This window comes from Somniosus microcephalus, chromosome 6, assembly GCF_052327205.1.
Source record: "Somniosus microcephalus isolate GS21.2 chromosome 6, FLI_Smic_1.0, whole genome shotgun sequence".
NCBI classification, from domain to species: domain Eukaryota; kingdom Metazoa; phylum Chordata; class Chondrichthyes; order Squaliformes; family Somniosidae; genus Somniosus; species Somniosus microcephalus.
This window is the reverse complement of record NC_140992.1, coordinates 95,065,953-95,081,156: the sequence shown is the minus strand read 5'-3', so window position 1 is coordinate 95,081,156 and position 15,204 is coordinate 95,065,953. Positions and strand designations below refer to the sequence as shown.

Below are 15,204 nucleotides of genomic sequence, written 5' to 3'. Positions count from 1 at the left end.
AGAAAGACTATAGGAAATATTGTTTTTAAGATGGCAGCGAGTTAGAAATACCATATACATTTTCTAAACTGATTTTTCTCATTAAAAGTGTCATTCTTGTAAAAAGAAATCCAACAAACCACACATCAATCTACATTTGAAAGGACAAAGATGCTACTAGTAGGAATCTGTGAACTAAACCTGGGGAGAGTGGCTGCTTTACAGCGTGAATCAACACTGCAGCAAGAGCACTGGATATGAAGCAATCAATTGGAAGATACTAGATTGGTCAGATAAGATTAGATGTTTTTCTTTTTGTTTTTAACAACTGTACCAAGATAAATGCAAAAGATCTATGTAAAACATTTTTCTCCCCCAGCTATCCCCCATGTGGCATAAAAAACATACTAAAATTAAGGTGCATTTAAATGTAACAATATTAGAATTTCACAAAGCATTTCACTTTGTATTACTGCCCTCTTAAACCCATTTCTCTAACAGGTTAAAGGTCCAGGTATTTCCTTACAAAAAAAGAGCTGATCTATCATTTACCTTATCCAAATGATGAAACTAGATGATTGATAGCACTGAACAAACTCCAGACTCAAAACAGCAAAGATAATGCTTTCAACTAACACCAAGCCAACTGGACTATCAACAAAATTCTGATGTTACAGCCACTAATGTTTGCTATTTTTAATATTAATTCTGTCCACATTCCCTACTAAGTATAAATTGACTTTCCTCGTCCATATCTATCTTGTGATCCTCAACAGAATCCTTAATCCACATTCATTCAAAACATGGAAGCATTTGGATACGGCAAAAAAGTTAGATTCGTATATGACAAATATTCAAAACAGCAATACTTTTAATTAATCATTTTCCATCTTTATTGCAATGCTACGAGATACTGTCCCACATACAGGGAACTCTCGTTTAACCGGCACAATTCCCACTCCAAAAACTACAGTATACACAGTCGTTTATAAGTTTTGTTTTACTGTTAAGTAATTAAAGAGTTATGGATTACCCTCAACTGGCATTACTGTATTTAATCAAGCATCTTCCACCATCCATTTAACACAACATTCTGTAGCTGAGTATCCAATTATACTGCACATTTCTTGATTTTTTTATTTTTGTGTTAAAAATAGCCTCGGTAGATATACCTCTGTTATCCGGAATTTTTTATCAACTGGCACCATCCCGATACCAAAGAGTTTCCTGTACCACTTTGTTTCACTCAGTAGAACACATAAATACCCATGCAGCATCTGTCTAAACTAGCTATTCCTGGACCCACAATATTAATGACATTGACTAAGTCTGGTAGTCACTAATTCCTATCTTGTGTTTCACATTTAAACAAGTTTTTTCGATCTCTGTTTCCAGAAAATTCAAGCATACAATACACCCTTCCAATTCTTACCTTCATTTGTGCTAGCTGTTGTTGCTGTTGCTGTTGTTGTAAACGTCTTAGTGCCTCCTGCTGCTGTTGTCTCTGTCTCATAACCTCTTGCTTCTGTAGCTCTTTATAACGCTCCAGATCTTTTCGTTTCTGCTCCTCTTCCTCTAGTCGAAGCCGATTCTCCTCCTCCATTCGTAGTCGGTTATCTTCTTCCATTCGTTGCCGAGCCTCCTCCTCCATCACCCACCGTGCTGCCTCTTCATCCTTACGTCGGCGCTCTTCTTCCTTTCGTTAAGAAAAGCAGAATGTGGAAGCTAAATTAAGTCTTCTGTACGGTTATACAAGAACTTTTGTAGATGGAAAACTCTGCAGTACCCCAATGGCAAAGAATGAGTTGCTGTCTTGGCATTGGTGTACACTGATTTTGTTGCAATCAAACCCAACTGAAGTTTCAACGTAATTATTGAAACAAACTTGAAAAGATTTGTGCTGAAGTTTTTACCAATATAAACAAAAGAAACACCAACATACTACAGGAAACTTTGTGCTATCCGGCACCCACGGGACCGAGCTGCTGCCGTTGCCTAAAAAGTGCCGTACTCTCCAGAGTTAATGTTGAGATACGGAGATTCTTATCTCTGTATTTGACAACAAACACTGTTGCTTAGCAACAGCTTCTAAACACTCGGGTGTGGCCCTAAAGCTCTGTAGCTGAAGCTGTTGCTATAGCTACAGACCTTGCACAGCTTGACTGTTCAAACAAAGCAAAAAAAACAAAAACAAAAAGAATAAAAAACGGCTGCTGATTTTTGCCGGTGGCTCCAGATTGCCGGATAGCTCACCTCCGGATAGCACAAAGTTTCCTGTATATCATTAGGTATCAGCCTTGGCTCAGAGGTAGCACTCTCACCTTTATGAGTCAGTAGGTTGTGGGTATAAATCCCACTAAGGCACATAATCCAGGCCGATACTTCAGTGTAGTACTGAGGGAGTGCTACACTGCCAGAGGCACTATCTTTCAGATGGAATATTAAACCTGCCCTCTCAGCTGGACATAAAAGAATCCATGACACTATTCGAAGAGGAGCATGGGAATTCTTCAGTGTCCTGGCCAATATTTATCCCTCAAGCAACATCCCTAAAATAGATGATCTGGTTGCCGCATTTCCCTATATTACAACAGTGACTACAATTCAAAAGTACTTCATTGATTGTTAATACTTTGAGATGCCCTAAGATCATGAAAGATGCTATATAAATGCAAGTCCTTTCCTTTAATGCAAAAATGTTATGTAATAATGTAAATTATTCAAAAAATTTGACTTAATATTCAAAGATAGATCAAATATTTGCTTACATTATTACCTAGAATAGCTAACTGACCCCGCAAAATATCTAACTCAGAGCTCTGCTGACCGCAAAATTATCTGAGCTTTGTTGTCATTGCTTACGTCAAAATCCTCATGCATTTCAAATAGTTTGAGAATGTCATGTATTTTCAACTAGTCAGCAAAATAGGTATATACTTTAACATTTAAAATGATCCAGTAAACAGAAACAACACAAGTGAATCGGTCTCATTTTGAAAAATAAGCTACAAAAAAATTATTCCCGTAAATTCTTTAAAATATCTAGCATGTATGAATAGCTTATAGAACACAATAAATCTCTGCAGTTAAGGTATTTTTTCCAATCTTGTTCTCGTGCAGGTACCTGTTTTCGAAGGAACTCTTCCCTTTGGCGCCTCTCTTCCTCTTCTCTCTGCCTTTCTTCAAGCCGTCGGAGGGCTTCTTCCTGCTGTTGTCGCTCTTCCTCTTCCCTTTGCCGGCGGAGGGCTGCTTCATGCTCTCTTTGGCGTCGAAGTGCTTCTTCCTAAGGGCAAGTAAGTAAATAAAATTCCTTTGATATTGAGATCAAATCAAGTACGCGGAAATTCACCAACTATTGTGTGTTATACCATTATCTATAGTAAAGATATAAACTTAAAGGAAGAAACCGTATTCTTTGCAATCACTGACTAAAGGAAAGTTTGAAATTAAAATTCATGTATAAGCAGTCGTGCCCTCCCTGAATGCCACATAAAAATTTAACCTGGAGAACACCTATAGTTAGCCATTAGCACTCAAAATGAACACAAGGTAAGTAGCTATGTTTTGCAACTTATAAGAGATACCTGGAGCATTCTTCAAATGCTCAGTTAATCCTATCTCCTCTCTCACCAATACAGCATAACTCCTTCAACCAGGCAGAACTGGTCCACATCCTGCACTAGCCAACTGTGTGACATATACTCTGAACTACAGTGGAGGTGCTGGATGGCAAGAATTTTTTTTAATTTTTTACCAGATTTAAATTTTAGATAAACAGAATGTGCGAAAAGTTGAGGCTGTAATGAAGGAGGGAGGAGAAAGAAAGCAGGTAGAAATGGAATATGAAAACTGCCAAAGCGGAGCGTGCTCTAGCAGCCCAGGAATCCGAGAGAACAAAGAAAGCAGGTTGACACCTCAAAACACCATTAACTCATCTGTTTTCTTCGCAGATGCTAGCTGGCTTGTTGAGTGTTCCCGGCATTTTCTATTTTTGTTTAATTCTTTATACATACATAGCATAACAGAAAGCAACCAACGGCAAATTTAATAAGGACAAGCAACTCTCAAAGTTAGCACTAGCAATTAATGAATGCACAAAAGGCCTGTAAAATTCTCACTAGGTATCAAGTAACTAACAGATTATTGTTATTAATGTTTGCTCCAATTCTACTTCAGCTAGTGATGGTGAACTTTTCAATTGAATTGCTACACAATGTGCACGGGGGTAATTTTAACCCCACCCCCAACGACAAGCAGGAGGGGGTCGGGGGGTTAAACTATAAAAGAAATGTGAAAAACCACCCCCAGCCCGGCGTGAACGTGCCTACTTTCCGATTTAACCGCGGCGGGTTAGGGGGCATTAGAGTAACCCACTCTGGAGAGATGGGTCAGTGATTTTAATATGTCAATGAGGCTCCGTTCCTCAGATTTTGGGAGCCATTTAAATTTAATGGCTGGCGGGCTGGGATTCCCAGGGGTCAGGCTGAAGTGTTGGAAGATGTGTTTTTATTTCTAAATTCTGCTCCCAAATGTACCTGTTTCCTCCTCACAAGCTCCTCTTCCTCCCTTCGTTTCCTCTCCTCCTCCTGCCTTCGCAGTAGCTCTTCCTGGTGACGACGGATTTCTTCTTGTCGTTTTCTTTCCTCCTCTTCCCTTTTTGCCCTAATTTCTGCTTCTCTCCTTTCTTGTTCAAGCTAAGCACAAAAACATCAAGACAATCACTGAAAGTTACCAGTAGAACATGGAACAGAAACTAATCTTTCTTTTGAAAAATTATCTGAGGGAAAGACTGCATGTGTGAACCGATGAAACAGATATTTAGTACCAAAAGCACAGGTTCCATAACTTTAGGACCATAAATAGTTTTAGTACCAGTATATGGAGCAGCTTCTAGTGCATTTCGGACGACCTATTCCTTCATGCACGCATGAAAAGTAATGCGAGTGAAACAAACTAGACTGAATGAGATTCGCATAGTATTACAACACAATTGCTGAAAGCAGTTAAGAAAGAACTTGCATTTATGCAAGTGCCTTTCACAGCCTCTGGTCACCCCAAAGCGTTTCACAGAAAATTATTTTCCTTAATTGTTACTAATTATTAAAGTATTTTTGAAGTGTAGCCATCATTATAATGTAGGCAAACATGGCAGTCAATTCGCACACAGCAAGGTCCCACAAGCAGCAACATAAATGACCAGATAATGGCCCAGAATTTCCTTGATCTAATTTATGCTGAAATTACACTGAAATTTATGCCCGTTTCTTCTTGCTGATGGGAACTTACGCCCAAATTTCCTACAGAGCTCATTTGCCTATATCGAAACGTAAAACTGGCATAAAACAAGTGCAAATGCAGCACCACAATTGGGATAATAGCAAGTGCACTGCTGTCCTCTGCCATGGTGCCTCACTTTGAGTCTCTTCCCTCTTCTGCTCCTTTTCCATTATTATCCAGAACAGGGTTAAGGTGCGAGAAGGTGCATAAACACCAGCATAGACCTACTGGGTCAAATGACCAGTTTCTGTGCTGTAAATACCATGTAAGATGCCGATTTGGAAAGCCATTCCAGTTGCTTAGTCTTTCTGATTGCATATGGTGGTGAAGGCAGGGGGGAGCACGGGAGATCCCAAAAAAAATTTGGGTGCACTGAGACTTTGGTTAAGTATAGCGCAGGTCTTGGCAGAAAAAAGACGTGAAAGAAAATCAAATATAGTGTAGAAAATCGCTATCAAACGCCAGAAATGTTAGTTATGCCGATTTCACGTGGCTTTGGGTCATGTGGAGCCTAAATTTTGGGACGAAAATCTATGCCAGCGCATCAGTGGTGTAAATGTAGGAAATTCACGCAAGTTGGTCTGTTGCATGGAGGTGGAACTATGTAAATGAGCGGCAGAAGTTTCATCAGGTGCATCTCAGAAGTGGTGCAAACGTTAAGAGTAAATTCCTGTGTAGCAATGTTTTGACGTAAAACTGGCATAAATTTCCTCGCAAAAAGTTACGTCACTTTTAGGATGTAGTTACACCAAAATGTTCCAGGAGATTAGGAACATAGGAATTGATCGATGAAAAAATACCATGGTCCATCCAGGTAGGCACATGATACAATAACAGAGCTGATGACTAATCTCCACCAATTTGTCTACAAATTCCAGGCCAATATCATTTTGTGGTGTTACTTGAGGGGTAAATGTTGGTCAGGACACAGAACTCCTCTGCAGATCTTTTACATACACCCAAGAGGGCAGACAGGGCCTCAGTTTAAAGTCTCATCTGAAAGACAGCGCCTGACAGTGCGGCACTGAAGTGCTCGTCTAGATTATGTGCTCAAGTCTCTGGAGTGGAGTTCAAACATTATCCAGCACTGGTGTATGTAATTCAACTACATGCAACTTTCCATGTGAATAAGACAAGTGAACAGTTTAGACTGAATTCTTAAAAATGAGCAGGATGTCTCAAAAGATCTTTGTGCCCACTGAATAATATTGCTATTGTGTATCATAAAATATAGAAATTAAATTCTTTCCCAACAACAACTTACATTTATATAGCGCCTTTAACGTAATAAAACATCTCAAGGCACTTCACAGGAGTATTTTCAAAAAACAAAATTTGACACCAAGCCATATAAGGAGACGTTAGGGCAGCTTGGTCAAAGAGGTAGGTTTTAAGGAATGTCTTAAAAGAGGAACGAGAAGCTTAGGGAGGGAAGTCCAGTGCTTAGGACCTAGGCAGCTGAAGGCACAGTTGCCAATGGTGGGGCGATTAAAATAGGGCATGTTCAAGAGGCCAGAATTGTTAGAGCGCAGACATCTCGGTCGATTGTAGGGCTGGAAGAGATTACAGAGATAGGCAAGGCCACGGAAGCATTTGAAAACAAGGATGAGAATTTTAAAATCAAGGCATTGCTTAACTGGGAGCCAATGTAGTTCAGTGAGCACAGGGGAGATGGGTGAGCGGGACTTGGTGTGAGTTAAGAGACAGGCGGCAGAGTTTTGGGTGATCTCAAGCTTATGGAGTGTAGAACTAGGGAAGCCAGCCAGGAGTGCGTTAGAATAGTGAAGTCTCAAGATTTTTCCAAAGGCATGGATGAGGGTTTCAGCAGCAGAGAAGTGGAGGCAAAGGCGGAGACGGGCGATGTTATGATGGTGGAAATGGGCGATCTTAGTGATGGAGCGGATATGAGGTAGGAAGCGCGATTCCTAATCAAATAGGACACCAAGGTTGCGAACAGACTAGGTCAGCTTCAGACAGTTGCCAGGGAGAGGGATGGCATCGGTGGCATGGGAAGAGAGTTTGTGGCGTGTGCCGAATACAATGGCTTCGGTCTGCCTGATATTTAAGTGAAGGAAATTTCTGCTCATCCAGCGCTGCATGTCAGATAAGCAGTCTGACAGTATAGAGACAGTGGAGAGGTGGAGGGGAGGTAGAGTTGGGTTTCATCAATGTACATCTGAAAACTCATGCTGTATCGCCAGATGATGTCACCGAGGGGCAGCATGTAGGTGAAAAATAGGAAGGGGCCAAGAACAGATCTGTGGGGGACACCAGAGGTGATGGTGCAGGAGTGAGAAGAGAAGCCATTGCAGGTGATTCTATGGCTATGGCTGGAAAGATAGGCGAGTGTAGTCCCATCCAGCTGGATGATGGTGGAGTGGCATTGGAGCAGAATTTTGTGGTCAACTGTGTCAAAGCGAAAAAATAGGATACCAGGTGTCCTTCTGACTGCTCCACCAGGTTTATGTTCCAGCTACAGCTTGACCCCATTTCTTAGGCAGTGGATTTTACAGTTAGAAAAAATGAATTCCAGACTGCCAGCTTGTTATTAAGCAATATTTCAAAACAGGTTCCGAAGGATTTTTTTTTTTTTTTACCTTGGCAGCTTTTCCTCTCTCCATCTGCTGGATTTGATCAGCAGAGGCACCCTGAGCTGGAGAATCCACTGGCAAGTCCCACACACTACCACCATCCCAACCTAAGAGAAAATGAGCAGCTATAAATGATGGAAGGAAAAAATTCACTAAACCACAAACTCTAAACATTTTCAACTTAAAACAATATATTCCTTCCTTTCAACAGCACAGTATATATAGATAGGCAAGAAAAGTCAAAATAACCAATCTCATTGGAACCCGCTGGTTAAATCAGGAAGCAGCACTGGTGGCCCTAAGCAGTTTCCACAATTAACACTCCATTTCTGTGAGCGGGGAATTCTGGGAACAAGGAATAACAGGTGGGGAAAGTGATAAAATACGTATTTTAAAAAGGCAAATTGCCCTCCACGCAAGTGCTTTTCATCCTGAGTGACGTGCATCTTCCACACACCGCAGAGTACAGCCTAGTTTAACAGGTTCTGGGGTAACGTGCATTGCCAGGAAAGGTCGACATGACGTTGCAGATATAGGTGGTACCAGAAATGGTCATCTACACACGTCATATAAAGCCTCAGAAACTACACCATTTCCCTTTTCCTCAGCTAAATGTCCTCGCATCAGACCGCTCATCAAAAGTTTCACAAATCTAACCTACTCCTTTAAAGACTCTTCCCAGGTAATAAAACATCAAAAACATTGTTAATTTAGCTGGCCTCTCCAAGCATTTGTCTTTCCTTTTCTAATTTTTGAGGTAACGAAGGTATTAATATTGGCACCAGGTGCAGAACCTCCAGAAAACTGGATATGTTGACCTTATCAGGACAATTATGAAGGCAGTGACTATTCTTAAGCTCCTTAGTTAGCCACTGAGAGAAAATGAAGTCGATAAAAAACAAAAAGCTTTAGTGTACAAGGGGCTAAGGAACAATTTGGTATTTTCACAAGAGATTGCACCCAAGCTGATTTATGGTCCTATGGTATATTCTTCATCTCTGACCCATGCAATACATTGCATTAAAAAAACTAAACGGTTCCATATTTGCACCAACATTTACCAAATTCTTCACAAAATGCAAATTCACAAAATTCATAATCGTTGCAAAATATACCTGCTGCCCAACAAAGCAGGATTTCCAAATTTGTCTCACCATGAAATTCACCCATAAAAAATGCTGTTTCCGAAACAGCAAACCTAAAAAATCCAGCCAGAATTAGGTATCCCTCAATACATAATCAGCAATAACTGAGGAACAACAGCACCAGATGCCAAGCAGTCAATGTCAGGATTGTGCCAGCAAAGGGCCTTTTAGGTCACTCAGTGCCAAGAGCTCATTGGAACCAAGGAAACACCAGCACCAAAAGAACGTCAACACAAATTTACACAGATGTTGCCAGCACCAACTGTCACTCAACTATGGAAATAAAGGGCAATTACAACAGATTCTTCCAATGAGGCAATTATCAATCTTGCAACATTTTGGTATTTTACCTTCCAGAGAATGCACTCAAGCTGATTTATGACCACTTAAACCAGGCTGGGACTGGTGTCCTGGCGAATCGAATAACTAGAGCAGTAGATAGGGCTTTAAACTAATGAAGAGGGGATGTGGGGGAGGGAGATTCAGGAAAGGGTAAATTCAAAAGCAGTAAAAGAAATGTCAAGGCTGTAGAGCAGAGTAGCGGTAGGTAAAAATAAACAGAATGGGTCAGGAAGGGACAAAGGGCTTAACAAAGGTATGACATCAGGGAAAAATAGAAAAAAGTTAAAGCTAAAGGCATTATATCTGAATGTACGAAGCATTCGCAACAAAATAGCTGAATTAATAGCACAAATAAATAAATGGGTTTGATTTAATTGCCACCACGTCTCTGTAATGGCTATGTGACCAAGGTTGGGAACTAAATATTCCAGGATACTTGACTTTTAGAAGAGATAGACAAAATGGAAAAGGAGGGGGGTAGCCCTGATAATAAAGGATGGGATAAAGACACTAGAGAGAAAGGATCTTCGCTCGGAAAATCAAGAAGTAGAATCCGTTTGGGTGGAGCGAAGAACCAACAAGGGGCAGAACCCCCCCCCCTCCCCCAACAGTAGTTGTAATGCCAGGCAGAGTATAAATCAGGAAATTAGTGATGCATGTAACAAGGGTAATACAGTAATCATGGGGGACTTTAATCTTCATATAGACTGGGCAAACCAAATTTGCACTAATAGTGTGGAGGACAAGTTCATGAAAGGTGTTCAAGATAGTTTTCTAGATCAGTATGTAGAGGAACCAACGAGAGCACAGGCTATTTTAGATCTAGTACTGTGCAATGAGAAAGGGTTAATTAATAACCTTGTAGTAATGGAGCCTCCAGGGAAGAGGGATCAGAATATGATAGAACTTTATACTGAGTTTGAGAGTGATTTAGTTAAGTCTGAAACTAGAGTCTTAAATCTGAACTAAGCAACTACAAAGGTATGAAGGGCGAGTTGGCTAACGTAGCCTTCGTCCAAACATGGACAAAGGAGCTGAATTCCAGAGGTGAGGCGCGAGTGACTGCCCTTGACATCAAGGCAGCATTTGACCGAGTGTGGCATCAAGGAGCCCTAGTAAAACTGGTCAATGGGAATCAGGGGAAAAACGCTCCACTGGCTGGAGTCATAACTAACACAACGGAATATGGTTGTGTTGATTGAATGTCAATCATCACAGCCCCAGGACATCGCTGCAGGAGTTCCTCAGGGCAGTGTTCTAGGCCCAACCATCTTCAGCTGCTTCATCAATGACCTTCCCTCCAACATAAGGATAGAAATGGGGATGTTCGCTGATGACTGCACAGTGTTCAGCACCATTCACAACTCCTAAGATAATGAAGCAGTGCATGCAACAAGACCTGGATGACATTCAGGTTTGGGCTGATAAGTGGCAGGTAACATTCACGCCACAGAAGTGCCAGGCAATGACTATCTCCAACAAGCGAGAGTCTAACCACCTCCCCTTGACATTCAAAGGCATTACCATCGCAGAATCCCCCACCATCAACATCCTGGGGGTCACCATTGACCAGAAACTTAACTGGACCAGCCACATAAATACTGTGGCAACAAGAGCAGGTCACCGGCTGGGTATTCTGCAGCAAGTGTCCCACCTCCTGACTCCCCAAAGCCTTTCTACCATCTACAAGACACAAGAAAGGAATGTGATGGAATACTCTCCTCTTGCCTGAGTGCAGCTCCAACAACACTCAAGAAAATCAACACCATCCAGGACAAAGCAGCCCGTTTGATTGGCACCCCATCCACCACCTTAAACATTCACTCCCTCCACCACCGGCGCACCGTGGCTGCAGTGTGTACCATCTACAAGATGCACTGCAGCAACTCGCCAAGGCTTCTTCGGCGACACCTCCCAAACCCGCGACCTCTTCCACCTAGAAGGACATGGGCAGCAGGCGCATGGGAACACCACCACCTCCAAGTTCCCCTCCAAGTCACATACCATCCTGACTTAGAAGTATATTGCCGTTCCTTCATCGTATCTGGGTCAAAATCCTGGAACACTCTACCTAACAGCACTGTGGGAGAACCTTCATCACACGGACTGCAGCAGTTCAAGGTGGCGGCTCACCACTACCTTTTCAAGGGCAACTAGGGATGGGCAATAAATGCTGGCCTTGCCAGCGACGCCCACATCCCATAAGCAAATAATTTAAAAAAAATTGGGAAACTAGATTAAGAGGATGGTAGATAAGCAATGGCAAGCGTTTAAAAACTTAATTCAGAATTTGCAACAAATATACATTCCCCATAGGATTGTTTTTTAATATCATGGGGAAAAACCAAGCATGGCTAACGAGAAGTTAAAGATAGTGTAGATTAAAGGAAGAGGCTCATAATGCTGCCAAAAAGAATAGTAAACCTGAGGATTGGGAGGATTTTAGAATGCAGCAAAGGAGGACCAAGAAATTGATAAAGAAAGAGCAAAGAGAATATGAGAGTAAACTAGCAAAATACATAAAAACAAATTGTAAAAGCTTCTATAGGTATGCAAAGAGGAAAAGAACAGCGAAAGTAAACATGGGTCCTTAGAGGCAGAGACAGGAGAAATTATAATGGGGAATAAGGAAATAGCAGAGACGGTAGAAGACACAAAAACCATTCCGGAAATAGTGGGAAACAAAGGGCCTAGGGAGAATGAGGAACTTAAAGAAATTAGTATTAATAAAGAAATAGTACTGGAGAAACTAATGGTCACCGTGGACTGGAAGGTAGCAAACATAACCCCGCTATTCAAGAAAGGAAGGAGAAAGAAAACAGGGAACTATAGGCCAGTTAGCCTGACATCAGTAGTAAGAAAAATGCTAGAATCTATTAGTTGGGACATGGTAACAGAGCACTTAGAAAATCATGATTGGGCAAAGTCAACACTGATATGTGAACGGGAAATCGCATTTGACAAATCTGTTAGTTTTTTCGGTTGCAACTAGCAGGGTAGATAAGGAGGAACCAGTGGATGTAGTGTATTTGGATTTTCAGAAAGCATTCAATAAAAGGTGCCACACAAGAGGTTATTACACAAAATTAGGGCTCATGGGATTGGGGGTACTACATTAGCATGGATTGGTTACCAGACAGCAAACAGAGAGTAGGAATAAACAGGTCATCAGGTTGTAACTAGTGGAATACCGCAAGGATCAGTGCTTGGGCCTCAGCTATTTATATAATCTATATTAATGGCTTAGATGAGGGGACTAAGTGTACTGTATCCAAGTTTGCTGATGATACAAAGTTAGGTGGGAAAGTAAGCTGGGAGGAGGATGCAAAGGGATATAGACAGCTTAAGTGAATGGGCAATAAGGTGGCAGATAATAGGTAAAATAGAAAAGCAGAATATTTTTTAAATGGAGAGACTAGGAAATGTTGGTATTCAGAGGGACCTGGGTCCTTGTACACGAATTACAGAAAGTTACCATGCACGTACAGCAAGCATTTAGGAAAGCAAAATGGTACGTCATCCTTTATTACAAAGGGATTGGAGTACAAGAGTAGGGAAGTCTTACGACAGCTGTATAGGGCCTTGGTGAGACCACACCTGGAGTACTGTGTACAGTTTTGGTCTCCTTACCTTGCCTTAGAGGCACTAGAACAAAGGTTCACTAGATTGATTCCCAGAATAAGGGGGGATTGTCCTATGAGGAAATATTGAGTAGACTAGGCCTATGTACTCTAGAGTTTAGAAGAATGAGAGGTGATCTCATTGAAACATAAAATTATTAAGGGGCTTGCCAGGGTAGATGCTGAAAGGATGTTTCACCTGGTTGGGGAGTCTAGAACTAGGGGCCACAGTCTCAGAATAAGGGGTTGGCCATTTAGGACTGAGATGAGGAGAAATTTTTCACTCAAAGGATTATGAATCATTGGAATTCTCTACCCCAGAGAGCTGTAGATACTCAGTTATTGAGTATATTCAAGAGAGAGATCGATAGATTTTTGAATACTAAGGGACTCAAAGGATATGGGGATAGTGCTGGAAGGTGGAGCTGAGGTCACACATCAGCCATGATCTCACTGAATGACGGAACAAGCTCTGGAGGCCAAATGGCCTACTCCTGTTCCTATGTTCAATTTTGATTCTTGAGAAGTCTTCAGACAGAGTTTCTGTTATTTGAAACACTTGAAGCTAGAGGTGCCATGACAATAAAAAAGACCAAACAACTTAAATGTTTATATTACAACTCTCAAGCATTGAAATTTGAACAGTGCTGGGGGTGAGTAGCACAAAGATAGCAAGGTGTGAGACCATGGAGAGATTTAAACACAAAGGTGAGAATTACAAATTTGAGGAGTTGGGGATCAGGAGCCAATGTACGCCAGTGAGATCAGGATGATGGGCAAGCGAAACTTGGTTTAGAACAAAACATGAACAGCAGCGTTTTGGATGAACTGAAGTTTATACAGGGTGGAGAATGGGAAGGCTGGGGGCCTGGAGTGCATTGGAATAGTCAAGGTTGGAGATGGATGGAGCAAGGGTATAGAGTTTATGGTAGGGCTGAAGTACACAAATAAGAGGGACAAAAACAGATATAATACATAATATATATTTTTCAAGAGAAAGATTTTGCTCCACAATCAGGTTCAGTACCACAGCAGCTAACAAATCCAAAAAGGAGAGGTTTACAAGTTGGTAATCAAAGAGAGGCAATGTTCAGATACAACTCTTAGATTGTGTTACTAGGAGAACTCTTTCTAATTAGAAACAAATTTCATTAATTATACTGGTTAGGCCTCCAAAATGGTCCAAAATGTTTTATATGCATATCTGGCAGCTGTGTATTCTAGTGATACCATAGTTTTCCCTTTCCTTTCACTCCATGTTTTCATAGGTTGTAATAAATAGTCTCTTATGGTTAAATTATTTTACACAATCGTCCCAGCGATCAGAATCAAGATGTACACTTTGGTTGAACTGTCTCAGTTCTGGTCAACCATTGAAAAAGCCCAATGATTCTTTAAAAGCTGTAAGGCAGTGTGCTTGTTGATAATATTTACCTGAGGGCTGAGGTGATGCAGCTTGCAATTCCCATATTGAGCTACTGTCAGGCACAGTCATGGACCTTGTTACTGGGGGCATCAGACTTTGCTCTGAGGATCTGAGTGTAGATAAAACATTTATTTTTACTACTTTTGGAATCAATTTTGAACTTTGACAATATTGGATACTATATTAAAAATCATTCCATGAAGATAGTTTTGAATGCTTCTACTTAAAACTATTGATCCTTTCCCATAATGAAGTATTAACAGGTATCTGGTGATTGAACTTTGGATGGAACAACAAAGTATGTGATTTAACTGACAAGACATCGGCCCAGAAATTGGGCTCTCCACAGGTGAGTACGCACGGGGTACTCACCCATAGGCCGAATGGAAGTGTGGGTTTTCTGCATGCACTGCGCATGCGCGGGAAACCGGCACTTCCGATCCTCTGAACGAAGGGGTTCAGAGGTCAAACGTGCGCGCAGGGGAGGCTGCGCGTGCGCTTTGAACTTAGTTTTTTTTTGTTGCAGGTTTTCACGCGAGGTTAAGCCTGCAGGATTTACACATTTAAAAAGCAGGCGTAGGCCTGCTTTTTACAAGGTAAGTGGTCAATTAATTAAAATTAAAACATTTTTTCCCCACAGTTTTATTATTTGTAAATACTTTAAAGCAAGGCAAGTTTATTTTTAGCCCCTTTTTTTATAAAATTATTTTTTTCAAAAATTTAAATTATTGTTTAAAATAGTTATTTAATGTAATTTATACTTTATTTATTTAAAAAGTGTGATTTAAAAAAAAAATTATTTGAAGGTTTACTACTATTTTGGG

At 40.9% G+C, this 15,204-nt stretch overlaps 1 protein-coding gene across 6 annotated transcripts in view; it reads right to left on the bottom strand.

Annotated features, from left to right (window-relative positions):
* gigyf2 (GRB10 interacting GYF protein 2) overlaps window positions 1-15,204 on the bottom strand; it is a 156,738-nt gene that overhangs the window by 24,495 nt on the left and 117,039 nt on the right. For all 6 annotated transcript variants that reach the window (XR_015078714.1, XM_085990566.1, XM_085990565.1 and 3 more), the window contains 5 exons: window positions 14,389-14,489; window positions 7,854-7,954; window positions 4,515-4,673; window positions 3,104-3,262; window positions 1,412-1,675 (listed from right to left, as the gene is read on the bottom strand). Coding sequence is in view for 5 of the 6 variants with exons in the window: in XM_085990566.1 (XP_085846692.1) it covers window positions 1,412-1,675; window positions 3,104-3,262; window positions 4,515-4,673; window positions 7,854-7,954; window positions 14,389-14,489 (784 nt within the window). In the remaining variant the exon portion in view is untranslated. The remainder of the gene's footprint in view (window positions 1-1,411; window positions 1,676-3,103; window positions 3,263-4,514; window positions 4,674-7,853; window positions 7,955-14,388; window positions 14,490-15,204) is intronic.